Genomic DNA, 14,716 nt, shown 5'->3' with positions numbered 1-14,716 from the left:
TGAAGTCAGTAGCAGTATTGCACCTACAAATGACTTCTCTTAAGGTAAGTGCATTAATATCCTTGAGACCATGGAAGAAGTCAATGATGAAATATTTATGAAGGCTGTTGAGAACTTCAAGCAGGATCCTGATGATAGAGAGATCTTTGTTAACATGAGTTTCGCTAGGAGGATGGTTTGGTTGGGTAGGTTGTAGGGGATTATGTCAAAACAATAATTTCCTATTAGATTATGTTTATTTTAATGTCTTTGAACTATGATTTGGTACTATTCTATTGTTATTTAATGTTGTTAAATGATAGCTTATTATTATTTTATGGTAATATATATATATATATATATATATTTATGTTGATAATGTTTTATTTATGTTAATAAAAAACACTATTTGAGAACAAATTTGTTGTTTAATTCTCCAAGATGAATGTTGAACCAAATTATTATAGCAATTCATCCTCTTCAGATGGGGAAGAGGTCGATGATATGTTCTTCCTACTAATGTTTGTTCAGAGTAAAAACAACTATATTCCTAAGGAGCATCAACGTATCTCTATGTTGACTAGTGATGCATTTAAAAAAGAGATATTGAATGGCAATCCTCGAACATGTTATGAGTTATTCGGCATGGATAGGCCAACATTTACAAGTCTCTGTAACTATTTGAGAACACATAAGTTCTTAACAAACTCACACTGGATCACAGTGGAGGAAGCAGTTGGTATGTTCCTATTAATAGTGGGACATAATGTGAGGATAAGGGTAATAGCAGATCATTTTCAACACTCAACTAAGATAGTGGATAGGCAATTTAAGGAAATTGTAAGAGCAATATGCCACTTGGGAAAATTTATTATACGTCCTTCTCAAAGCAATGAAGTGCATCCACGTATTGCTAACAATACCAAGTTCTTTCCATATTTCAAGGTAATCCCAAGTTATTGTTCATTTTATCATACAAATATTATTTGCTCGCATATGTTAATACTTGTGTTTATATTTTTTTCTAGAAATGTATAGGCGCAATTGATAGATCATATATCAGTGCATGGGCTCTAGCATCAAAGCTAGTTAGCTATAGCAATAGAAAGGCCACAATCACCCATAATATAATGTGTGCATGTGATTTTGATATGAAGTTTACATTTGTTTACACGGGTTGGGAGGGTACAGCCAATGACTCACGAGTATTCTTAGATGCACTTCAAAGGTCAGAAAATAATTTCCCATGGCCTCCATTTGGTAAGATATATTGTTGCCTCACTTACATATTTACAATTTTCAAGTTGAATCCATTCACCGTGTCATACTTCTCGCTATCTTATTATTATTTTTTTTTGTTAGGTGGCCATTATTTAGTGGATTCTGGTTATCCATGCACCTTGGGGTTTCTACCTCTTACCATATTGAGAGATACCATCTACGAGATTTTCGAGGTTGGGATCGTCCTGAAGGTGCTAAAGAGCTTTTCAGTTATAGACATTCCTCTCTTTGTAATGTAATTGAAAGATGTTTTGGCATTTTAAAGGCACAATTTCCAGTCTTAAAAATGATGCCCCGTTATAAACCATGTCGACAAGGGAATGTGATGAGAGCTTGTTGCACAATTCATAACTTCATTCGAATGACAACAAGAAATGATCGCTTGTTTACTCAATTTAATATTGATAACCTTACTGTTGAAGGTGAAGGTGGGGATAATTCGGATGAGTCATCGCACACTGTTGACTTAATTGATTAAGCCGTTGAAACTATGGCAGCTTATAAGGATCAGATCGCAGGATTGATGTTGGCAAATAATAGGCATCATTGATGCCACGTTATTTTTTTTTCTTTTGGATGAAATTGATTCCCTAGCATTGATGCCATGTAGTAAACTTTTTAGTTATTGATTATCTTTTATAACACTTGATAATTGTTATAGTTTCAATCTTACTTATATGATTAAAGTTTTAGGCTTGAATGTTATATACAAAAAAATTGATTTATAATTTCTTTTGGTTTAAGGATTTTAAATACTTTGGACCAAACGTGTTTTTGAATTAGAATAAATATAATTTAAAAAAAAAAATTAACTAAAGAAAACAAAATTCAACTTTTTCAAAAACAACCACCAAACAAATTTTCTGAATTTTTTTTTTTTGAAAAATGTGTTTTTCAAAACAATTAACCAAATGTGTTTTTCATTTTGAAAACAGAAAAAATTTGTTTTTTTCTTTTTCCCTTGAAAACAAGAAAACAAAAATAGAAAACGAAAATAGTTACCAAACATGCCCTTAGACTTTTGGTTTTGGATACCAATGACAAAAGAAGAAAGAAAATGCCTAAGAAGGAAGAAGAAAGAAAACGTAGAAGAATAGAGAAGAAAGAATTATCAGCTAAGTTTCAATTTAAGTTTTTATCCAAAATTTTTAAATTTTCATCAATTTTGGATTGAATTTTTGCATAACTTTTTAAACACACAATTGTGATTGAGTTGTCACAAAGAGTTTTTATTTTTTATTTTTTTAATATTCTTTTTCAACTCACAATCTCTCTCTCTTCAGCTCTTCTCTCTCTCATAGTTTCACCCTAAAGCAACTGATCTCTCACTTCTCATCTTCATTATCTCATGGCAAAGTTAATTAGTCATTGAAGGCCCGTAAACGTTGCTATGCCTTATATGGAACCCAATGGGCTCTCACTCCCTTGGACACTTGAAGTGAGAAAACCAATTGACTTTCTCAGTCCTATGCCGTAGCCACACAGCCGACACCCACCGAGGCCCAAACAGAAGACACTCAATTAAAACCTCCAGAGTCCACTACCACCACCACACCATTAGTTGCACAGAAAGTTCACACAAAGCCACAGATACAGCCACACCCACCAAGGCCTCTCTACAGAACGCAATCAGGGGAACAAGATTGGACTCTTGTGTTTGTCACCGATTGTGGGTATTAACTCAAATCTTCCAAATCGGTTGGGTTCTTGGTCATGTTTTGGGTTTTCATTCCAAGCAATAGCATTGTAATTTTTTTCGAGGGTGTGAACGGCGGATTTGATTGAAGCATTGGGCAAGAGTGCTTGATTTTTAATTTTCTATGGGTCTGAGTTTAACGCAAGTCTAAGTAATAATCTCTTGGGAGCTTTTCGACTTTTCGTCAAACACCTGGTGTGCAAAAGCAAAGACCGAAGGCCAACCATGCCAAGTAGAAAGAAAGCTTCAAAAAACGATATTGAAATCTCAAAAGCAAGCTTCCTTCCTCCTCAAGAGCAAGAGTACGTGAGCTTTTCTCTTATGGGTTTACTTTTTCCCTTTTTTTTTTTTTTTTTTGGGTTGTCAACAATATTAGTATTTTTGTTTTGAATGAATTTTATGACTCTTTGTTGGGGTTGATATATATAGTTGCTACGAAGGGGAACGTCTCGCTTGTCTACTCAAATCTATGCATAGGTGAAACTTCAATCCGTTATCGATTATTTTTTGTTGGTGGTGTTTGATTTGACTTGTTAATGGAATTATATTCTCATGCTGATGCTGCAATATACACTTTCTTGATTTTGTTGCATTCTAAAAGTTGCCAATTGGGTTTGACTCTTAATGCTGTTCTGACTAGTTAGGCTGTGCAAAATGTATGTGAGTTATGGCTGACTAACTTATTGGACTTTTTACTTTGTCATTGAGTTGTGAATTTTTAATAATTTGATTGTAATGTTGAACAGGGAGATAGAGTCAGCGAGACTCTTGGATGGAAACTCCTTGCCTGAAAAAATATGGTTAAAGGTTTTCTTTCTTTTATGTTTTCGATTTGGTGTTTCTTGATATGATGATTGTTTTAAATTGAAGAAATCTTATGCATGTCGGTTTCTCTCTTTTTAGCAACAATTCTCTATTGGGGTCAATGATGTCACTCGCGTCCTTGAACGCATGGCGCCAAGTGCTCAAGTGGGAAGCTCTCCTCAACGGCCCTCTTCAATCAGGAACAATTGTAAAGCGCCTTTAGTTCAGCTTCAAGTAAGTCGCCTCATTGTTATGTTGTATTTTTCTGTGAGATAATTTCTTCAATTGAACTGAGAAACCTGCTGTTATAACAACTTATTCTCACTCACACGCTCATTACATAAATCTCATATTTTACTATTTCATTTGCCAATGCATGTTTCTGTTCCACAGTTGACAAAAGAATTTGATGGAGCACTAAGTTATCCTAGATCTTTCTAATGTTCTCAACTCCAGTTTCAAGTCATTAGATTTTATGAGTCCATGGATGGCAGATTTGGTAGTGTGGACTCTAGATTACTGTGACTGAACAATATGTTCCATATCAAATTAGGTGGCAGTCAAAATTGCTTTTGTTTGATATACTGTCCGCTGAAGTTAATGTAATTCTCTTATGGAGTGTTTGTACAATGATCCTGCAAATACTATTATGTGAGTAGATATTCAAGTATTGTCGTGTGAGTAGATATTCAAGTATTGTCCTTTTTCTTTGCTAAGGTATTCAATTCTTGTCTTGTTTAACATTTAATATGAAGTGTGCAATCACAGTGTACAATGTTCTAACTAAGGCACATTGTTGGTTGAAACTTATTTCCAAAGTCGTCATTGCTAAATTAATTTTCCTGCAGATTTTTTGATAATTAGCTTTCGACAAGAACTTAGTAATGGATAATTGTTGTTTCACACTTGCAAATGTGAAATGTTTCACACAATGTCCACATTCTCACACCAAATATCTAAATTTTACACATGATTTGAAAGAATGTGGATATGATGTTAAAGAGTGTGGACACGGTTGGATGTGAAACAATCAAAGCCCCTTAGTAATAAGGTAGTAAGGTTGCCAAACAAGTTCATGGATATATGTGATTATAACAAGAGAAAAAGGTTAAATAATGGACAAGTGAACAATAGTCATTTTCAACTTATTGGTGGCTGAATCTTGATACATATATTATTAGGATTTATAACCATTTTTATCCTCTTCTTAGTTCACCAAACACAGCACTTTTTTTTTTTTGGGTCCAAAAAGCACAATATTTCTCTTTTTGAGTTTGTAGGCTGTCCTGTTAGCTTCTGATTGCAACCCCCGGTGGCTGACAAAGCATCTGCCAAGCTTGGCCTCATCAAGGAGTGTTCCACTTATCTTTGTCAAAGATATGAAAGGAGGTTCTTTAAGGTTAGGTGAACTTGTTAAGCTCAAAACTGCAATCGCTATTGGAGTAAAGGTATGGATGTCACTAGATAGAGGATATATATATTTTCTTTTCTTATTATATACCTTATTCTTATCAAAATTATATACTTTGCTTATCTCTCATTAAATACAGGCTAAAGGAAATGCCATTAATCAAATTTTTGAGAAAATTTTTCATGGTGATGAAGTAAGACAGACAGATAGACATGATTCAACTAATATGAAGATTGAAGCCATGGCAGAAAGAGAGTTGTTAGTCAAGAATTAGCTATTTCAAACAAACTGGCCCATTTTCATGGCAGTACAAACCTATAGCTTGAATTTTTTCCTTTGAAAATGCCAAAGAATCTTCACAATGATGAGTGTCTTCACACCTCAAGGACCTCAAGACCTTTGAAGATTTTTTTTTACTAGTTTTTGGGTTGTAATTATCTTTTGATTAGGTCTTAGGGATGTAATTAAAGTTCTGGCATATCACTAGATATTCAACAAATGCCTTACAAGCTTAAAAGATACATGGATGTCGTTGTTCGAGTTTAGATATAGATCCACCAATGAGACAACAATGTGAGTTCAAAATTTTCAGACACGCAATTTGGCAAGCGTTTTTGTAGGTGTTTATGTATGGAATGTTTATCTCCATGATATTGTGCCTTAATACTCTCTCTCTATCTCTGGTAGCAAGGTAGGAAGATGGTTAAAATACCACATAAATGAGTATTTTGTTGTATTAAGCTCTGGACTTTGACTATAAATCAAGGTTTTTAGATCCGGACCTTTCATTGAACTGTAAAAATGAGAGGTTCAAGGTTTTTGAGGTCGAACCGGGATGGAACCGTGATGACGTTATAATTAATTTAATAATTATTTTAAATATATATAAAAACATTAAATTAATAAAAAATATAAAAATGAACTAAAATGGTCTAATTCATTTAGAGATCTATCTTTCAAATATTTTTTATATCATAACTTTCAAGACAAATAAGAAATGTCAAATCCTTAGCAAAGATAAATATGAATTACTCAATCAATCCATAAAAGTACAAAGTAAAAATGCATAAACAAGCCTCCAAGTTATAGTACACAACTACACATTGTTTCTTACAAAAATAAATAAAACTTATTTCTAAAAAACAATAATAAAATTTCAAACTCCAAGTTACACACTATGTCTTACAAAAAGACATAGAAATTATCTCCAAAATACAAAATAGAATTTCAAAGTTCAAACAGAATTATTATGATCATAAATCATCAATGTCATGAAAGTTAACATGCTCATCATCATTCCCTGGAAATCCAGGAAGAGGGCCAATAGGTTGTCCAAATGTTCCCAAATCAATTCCTTCAACCTTACTGCTATCATCTACACACAAGTTTGAACAAAATAAAAAGAAAAATCATTATAATGTTTACACAAGTTTGAACAAAAGAAAAGAAAAATCACTATAGGTTATCAAATTGTTTACATCTAAACTAACCTTTTTTATTAGAAGAAGGCTTTGCGCTTGCTGGATATGCACCCTCTTCGTAAATTGCATTATCCAAATCTTCATAATTAAGATATGGGTCTTCCTCTTCCACAAATACCCAAAAATCAATTTTGTCGATACTTGCATAATCAATGGGGTCAAAATTAAACTTTTTGTTGTAAAGCCTGCATTATAAAATGTCATGCTCATTATTGAAATTTGAACATAATTAGTAACTAACAATTACATTATATAAATGACTTCTTAAAAATTAATATAATGACAAGATATAGCATTTAGTTACCTATGTCTCAATTGCAAGTTATGATAAACAAACACAAAATCATTGAGCCTTTGATGCTCCAACGTATTTCTCCTCTTAGAATGTATATGTTCAAATAAACTCCAACAACGCTGACATCCAGAAGAGGCAGAAGTTTGGCTAAGGATTTTAATTGCCATTTTTTGCAAGTTTGGAGCATTAGCACCCCACAACTTCCACCATTCATCTGATTTTCATAACACAACATAATCTAATATTAATCAACATAAACAAACTAACTTTCAACTGAATAATCACTTTAGTTATTCTAACTATAGTGACAAAACTAACTTTCAACATGAACAAAAAAACTAAGATTTGTTTATAGTATTAAAGTAAACTAATTACTTCTCACCTAGATGAGTGGTTGTGCTTGTCAATGCAAGATCTCTATCAAAGCTCCAATATGGTCTCGAAAATATTGGGTTTCCTTAATTACCTTTTCTTGGTCACCATTATATTTTTTCTCAATGTAGTAAAAAACAGCCATATTTATTGCTGGTTTTCGACAAAAATTCTCCTCATCATATTGAAAAGTGGGATTTAACCAATATGCAGCAACATGAAGATTTTTACGCAAATGTTTGTCCCAACGGTTTTTTGTAATTGAGGTGTATGGCCTGTACAAGTGCTTCCTCATTCGGAAGATCTTGTTGATTCCTAACCGTGCTCTATACATGCCCTCATACACATATCCTATTGTAGGCCTTTGATCAAAATCAACAATCTGTAACAAACGAATGAGTGGCGATGAAATCTTGACAATAACATTAATATCATCCCAAAAAGATAGAAACTACTTCTTTTGCCTTTAACTCTCTTGCCAATCTACTGTCCACAAAGAACTTGCTAGTCATTAAGGCTTGCAAGTCGTGTTTATGCACATGAATGCTTCCAAATGCAAGGAAAATAGTAGCAAATCTTGTTGCTCCCAAACGTACAATTTCTGTCCAACCAAGTCTATTCCTCAACCAAGCAATCAAAGCCACATGATTATAAATAAAAACTGTAACTTTGGATGCACGTTCTTTGAGCCTATCCACGCGAGGCATGTCTCCCATATCCTGCAACACAAGATTCAGGCAATGTGCTGCACAAGAAGACCAACTAATAGTTTTATACTTTTCACACAACAATTTACCAACCAATACATAATTGGAAGCATGAACTCATGTAACTACTTCATCAAACAATTTAAACAAGTTTCTGGAACTCTTCACAATCTCTAAGGCATCAACTAATTTTACAAATACCATTCCCCTAGGACAATAAACAAGGAAATTAATCAATGACCTATGTCTAGTATCTGTCCAACCATCAGCCATAAGTGTACATCCAACTTCTGCCCAATGCCTACGTTGTGAGTCAACCAACAACTAAACCTCTTTCTTTTGATCCCTCAACAAAGGGACCTATACAGCATGATAAGATGGACCTTTGTAACTAGGACCAGCAGCAGCTACGACATCAATTATCCTTTGGTAGTACACTGAATTCACTGCATTAAAAGGAATGCAAGTGTCATACATCCACCTTGCAATAGCCATATTAGCTTGCCTCACCTTTTCTTTGCTTTGGAACACACTTTTAAGACCAGGTTGCCTCACCCTTTCTTTTACCTAAAATAGGTTTTTTAGGCAACTTACTACTAAATACTTCTTGAACATCTTCATCTTCTTGCATATCACTATTTGTGGAAGGCACACTAAACATTTCTTCTTGACGTTGTTTCTCAACTTTTTTCTTCAACTCAAACTCCTTCAAATATTCCAACATTTGGTATCTCACATCATGAGAAACCTTTTTACACGATCCAATATCACGTTTTATCCCTGCAAGGTGTCATTTCATCCTATTAATACCCCTACCTTTATATGTTTGCCTACAATACACACATGTAAAAGTATTCTGTCCCTCCTCATCCGCCCCTAGGCTAAAATGTTCCTAAGCCAGATCAACCTTTTCCCTTATTCTTGAGCTAGACTCCACTACATTGGAATCAACTTCATGTGATGAAGTAGACCCAGTCTTTGTTTCCATTTTAATCTAAAAGACTAAACAACCAATCAAACACACATAGACCCATCAATTTTTGAAATACAGATAGTCAAAGAATCACAACTTCATAAACGGAGTTAAATTAACAAACTAATATACATAGTCATAGAGTCAAAGAATCACAAATTCACAACTTCATACAATTTCTGAAATAGTGAAATTCACCAATTTTTTACAACATACCCATCACAAGATTCACAACTTTCACAAGTTAAAGATTGATGTTCATAGATTATAAACACATACTTATCAAACAAAAATTATAAAATATAAACACGCATTGAAGCACAAATTTAATAGATGACATGTTGCTTGATAACTTGAGAAAAATTGGTCAAAAAATATAAATTGACATAAAAGAAAGAAGAATTAAAAAGGATAAAGTAACTTGCAATCTGGGTAAGGATGTGATGGAGTAAGAGTGACAACGATGAGGGAGAGAGGCAGAGATGTATTGAGAGTGAGAGAGAGGCAGAGAGTGAGTTACGATTTGGGCTGAACTGTGACGACGACGAGGGAAAGAGGCAGAGATGTAATGAGAGTGAGAGAGAGGTAGAAAGTGATTGAGAGAGTGAGCTACGATCTAGGTTGAGCTGCGACGACGATGAGGGAGAGAGGCAGAGATGAGAGATGTAATTAACAAAGTGAGGGAGAGGTAGAGAGCTCAGAGAGTGATTGAGAGAGTGAGGCAAGGGTTTCAGGGTTTCTAACTTTCTATTTTGTTCAATGTGTATGCTCCAAACGATGACATATAGGGAAAAAAAAAAAGAGAAGAGATGAACGACGCTGTTTTAAGGCTTGAAACACAACAACCGTTTGAACCGTATGAACGGTCACGGTTCATAGAACCGGGTGGTTAAACTGCGGTCCGTACGGATCCATACTTTTTTTGCATGGAACGGTTCTTCACCTTAAACGGACCGTAGAAATGGCCGGTTCGAGGTTTTCTTGTTCGGACCGTACGGTCCAGTCCAGGTTTGAAAACCATATTATAAATGGCACAAAAACCCAAAATAGAAAGAATTTCATTCGGGTGCCCTTAGGATATTTTGGATGGCAGTTAGCATATGGATATCTTATCTTCTTTTTCTAAGGGGAGGAGCTTCCCCATCAAATATTGCTTGGCTCTTAGAATTTAGCAATGCGAGCAAGTTTCTTTGCTCATTTGTATGATGTTAATGATGCCTAATGTACACGGCTCCTTAAAAACTGCTCCATCAAAGTTTATTTTGTATAATCTGTCCATATATGTTTGTTACCGTTTGATGTTTTGGTCTTTATAATCCTTGATGCATGGATTTTCATTCTTACAACATGTGATCTCACACAAGTAATACCTACAAATTGTGAAAGGAATGATACATATATATATCCAATATATAAAATAATTATTGGCACTGAACATCATAGGAGCTTCCTTACACCTTTATCATGTTACCTACTATTTAATTTCTATCTCAAACATAGTAATAAAAAAAATTATAAAATATATGGTTGGTCTCAAAATTTTAGAATAAAGCTGTCACGACCCAAATCCATGGAACATGAATTTAGATACATGACTAACTTGTTGAACTTATATAACTTACTAAACATAATTAATCCAAAATAAATTAAAACTCCAAAGAAACAATACTCTTAAAAACCTCTTACAAAAATCCAAACTCCACAAATTTAGAATAATCTCCAAAATACAGTGAAATCTAAAGCGGAATAAAAAAAAATAACTAATAATCTTTTAAAACTTCAAGTATTATTGACTTCGCCTAAAACTCCCATGCTCTACCTTGCACCTTACGAAGCAATTCAAAGGTTCTGTTCCCCAACTAAACTTTAATTTGAAAATTGTAATTGATGGGGGTGAGCCACACATCTAATAAGTAATTATATAGAATACACAATGGAATAGAGTCAAGCAAAGCACGAGTATTTTGACTTTTCACAAACTCATTCAATGGTATCAAAATAATTATTCCAAAACATATAATGAATCACTTAATACATATGTAGTTGCATCTTAAAGTCATTTGAAATCATATACATATAATTGATCAGAGCACAGTGTCACATATACACATCACATATTCTCACATACAATCCTGTGAGTGGATACCAACATCTAACCCCTGCTGGTGAGGGATCAACACATATTCTCACATGCAATCCTGTGAGCGGATTTACACATATATTTGATCAATTCTAAAAACACTTATTTTGAGTCACATATTACAAAGCAAAGATTATACAAAATATAATAATTTACTTGATATTAACAATTTCTTTTCAAATACAAAGGCATATCAAAGATCACAATATCGAATAGAACATAAATCAAAGGATGCTTGACTCTCTTAGGGAACGAATAGAGATTGGGGAGTTTATGTAAATATATTACAATTCTTGAGTAAATCTGAAAATTAAATTTGCTAAAAGAAACATTTTAAATACCATTTGGAGAATAAGAATATGACCTTGAAATCACCTGGTTTTAACAAATATAAAGAACAATGACCTTTTTAGAAAACTTACATTGAAACTCAATTATTTACAGAAAATAGTTTAGTTTAGAAATCATCTTTTAAATGAGGTTTGGACATTAAAAACTTATTTGATCCGTGACTTGTTCATGGATATACACTGTGGCCAATTCTAGAATATAGTATATATATATATATATAAAAACCAATGAAGACGTAAAGCTATATAAATGGATTGAGTTTCGTAATCCGTGGCTTTGTTCTAAAATACTCACAGTGGCTACCTACGATTTAATATACATATAACCGAAAGGAGATGTAAAGCCATATACATAACCTTTCTCAATTCACGGCTTCTACTAGAATGCACACAGTGGGCAACATGGGGTTTAATACATATTAACCCTATTGAAAACGTGAAAGTCCTATACATGTATTAAGATTGTAATCCATGATAAAATTATAAACCTTTGATTCTTTGATTCTAACAATTGAAAAAATCATACTTGGAATCTTTTGGTTGCCTCTTTAATTAACTCCAAGGAAAAAATACACCTTCTAACCTCCTTAGTGATGAAACCCTAGTCTCTTTAGTGATGAAACCCTTCTTATCCCAAAACCCTAATTATCTTTTCCTCCAACTTATATTTTAACACATCAGAGATGTGAGCTTGGTGGGGTAGTGGGCTGGAGTTTAAAATCTACTTGAGCTTATCTCTTTAGTCTTCAAGAAGCCCATAAAACATCTCCATCTTTTATTTATTAGTTTAATTGCTGTACTAAATTGTATGCACTAAAACTTTGATTTTTCTCGCCTATTTGTAGCACCACAAAATTGTTTACTTCCATCTTACTGTGCACACACATATAGTACATCGACTCTATATTAAAATGGTAAGGTACAATGATAATCATAAAAACAAAATTGGGTATTACAAAAGCAATTTTAATTCTTGAAGTTTAAAATGTTCACTTTTGGTCCTTTAGGTGACATGGCCAAGAAATTATCTTTTTACTAGACAAATTAGGAACTAAAAGCGACCATATAATATAAGTTTGCTAAGGTCTAAAAGACCTCTTTTTTTACCAGGAATAGTAAGGGTTTCACGTGCAAGGCACGTGCTACCCCTTGATTGAGAAAATTTAAGTTAGAGGTTTTTTTTTTTTTTTTTTTTTTTTTTTTTTTTTTTTTTAGTATCAAATCATGTATTTGAATTTAGAATAGTTATTTAACATATGGCTATCTATTTGGTATCAAATGATATCATGTCAGTGGTATCAAAATCCAATAAGTGTGAGACATGTCAGTAAAAAATAACTAACCCACTAACAATTGAAAGATATGTGTTAGTGGGTAGTTATTTTTGCATACATGTCTCTCATTTATTGGATTTTGATATGGATGACGTGATATCATCTAATACAAAATATTTTTTCATTTCTTAGAACCTATTTTCTAAAGACAATATTTACTAACCAAAAAAAAAAAAAATCTACTAAGAATAATAATAAATTTCGTCATCTTCCAACAATTAACAACTAAGTTTTGATAAAATATTGTCATAATATTTAAATTTTCGCAATAAATGATAACATATGCTACAATTGAAATTCTTCATCAAATTAAATACCTACAACCATTTGCAATGAATATTTCGTTATTTATATTTCATTCTTTATCATTTTATTTTATGAGCCTAACTATGATGCTTAACTTAATTTTTAATGAACACATTTTTAAGAAAGAAAACAAATAAAAAAAGAACAAAATAACAAAAGACATATGTCATTGAAGTTTTTATTAGATAAAATTATAAATCTAGAAGATTTAAACCACTAATAAATTAGTGTTCTCTAGGAGACAAATAGAATACCATACATCACCATTTTTACTTTCCAAGTATGACTAACACATAAGACTCAAAATACACGAAGAAAAATTTTGGGACATTCAATTTTAGTGAGGCATTTTAGATATTGCACAATAAAATATTCTAGGAATCATAAGATTTTTTTAGGGTTTAATTAAGAGAGTAACAGCAGGGACTATATACTTGTCTACAAAAATATAAAGGAGGAAATTATTCAAATTTAAATTTGGGGGGATGAAACTACCTCAAACATAAAGGGGGAAAGTATTTTTTTCCATAATTCTTTTTTGTTAGTAAAACTATGTGTTTTTTACTTTAAACAATGTGTTAAAAAAAAAAAAAAAAAGACTCAGCCCAAGAAAACTGTTCTTAAAACTATGAATTTTGGCTTAACAAATTGGCTAAAAAAAAAAGTCAAGAACACAATAAATGTCACGATATTTTCTCAATACCTTTATTTTAGCTATGGTGGACCTTGGTATGATATTTTATAATTTTATTTTAGAGTAATGCTATATCCATAATATTTTCACAACAAATCCTAGATGGTAAATTGTTAATTGTTTTTAATTGGGACAATCACTTTAAACTATGCAATAAAAAAAAATAAAAAACAAAAAACACAAAAAGAAAACTAATAGAAAAAAAATTATGCATGAAACAGTAAATTTTTGCTAACCAAATTTGACTAAACTAAAAAAGAAGTTTAGGAACACAACAAAATGTCACAATTCCTCAACCGTGGTAAGTTTCAGTTTGATATATTATTATTTTTTTTATAGAAATGCTATCTACATAATATTTTCATAACAAATTCTAGTTGGCAAGTTGTTACTAATTTTAAAATGGACCCACGATTGATATCAGTTTTCTATCCATCAATAGTAGCTTACTTATGATTTGTTGTGAAATTAATGTGAAGATGTTATAGACTTAGCATTTTATTTATTTATTTGATCTATAAGAAATTGAGATCACAACAATTGTGAAAATATTATAATAACAACAAATGTTACAATATTTTCATAAAACATTTTATTTTCAGTTGTAGTTGGTCACAGTTTCATATTTTATTATTTTATTTCGACCTATAAGAAATTGACACCTCAATAATTGTGAAAATATTATCAAATTTGTTGTCTTAGTATAACAATATATATGGTAGCTCATATAAATATTTAAAAGGAAAAAAAAAAAAAAAGCACAAACCGATGACCCAAAAAAAAAAACTCTATAGCTACTGTAGCTATAATGTTAACTGAACAAACAAAAAATCACTGTAATTACTGTAGCTAAGTGCATTTCACGCTTTTTATATATAGAAGTTTGTTGTGGC

The 14,716-nt window shown here is 32.3% G+C and overlaps 2 protein-coding genes across 2 annotated transcripts; both read left to right on the top strand.

The window, feature by feature from the left end:
- Positions 1 to 70: 70 nt before the first annotated feature.
- LOC126728444 (protein ALP1-like) lies at positions 71 to 1,738 on the top strand. Its single transcript, XM_050434259.1, has 4 exons — positions 71 to 175; positions 421 to 924; positions 1,008 to 1,207; positions 1,342 to 1,738. Exons 1-4 carry the CDS (start codon positions 71 to 73, stop codon positions 1,736 to 1,738), a joined length of 1,206 nt encoding a protein of 401 aa, XP_050290216.1.
- A 1,090-nt stretch (positions 1,739 to 2,828) lies between these two features.
- Positions 2,829 to 5,819, top strand: LOC126726458 (uncharacterized). The gene is made up of 6 exons (XM_050431718.1): positions 2,829 to 3,258; positions 3,386 to 3,433; positions 3,703 to 3,763; positions 3,860 to 3,994; positions 5,041 to 5,208; positions 5,311 to 5,819. Exons 1-6 carry the CDS (start codon positions 3,182 to 3,184, stop codon positions 5,443 to 5,445), a joined length of 624 nt encoding a protein of 207 aa, XP_050287675.1. The 5' UTR covers positions 2,829 to 3,181; the 3' UTR covers positions 5,446 to 5,819.
- Positions 5,820 to 14,716: the final 8,897 nt, after the last annotated feature.

Source organism: Quercus robur, chromosome 5 (genome assembly GCF_932294415.1).
Source record: "Quercus robur chromosome 5, dhQueRobu3.1, whole genome shotgun sequence".
Classification (NCBI taxonomy): Eukaryota; Viridiplantae; Streptophyta; class Magnoliopsida; order Fagales; family Fagaceae; genus Quercus; species Quercus robur.
This window is presented reverse-complemented; position numbering and strand designations above follow the sequence as displayed.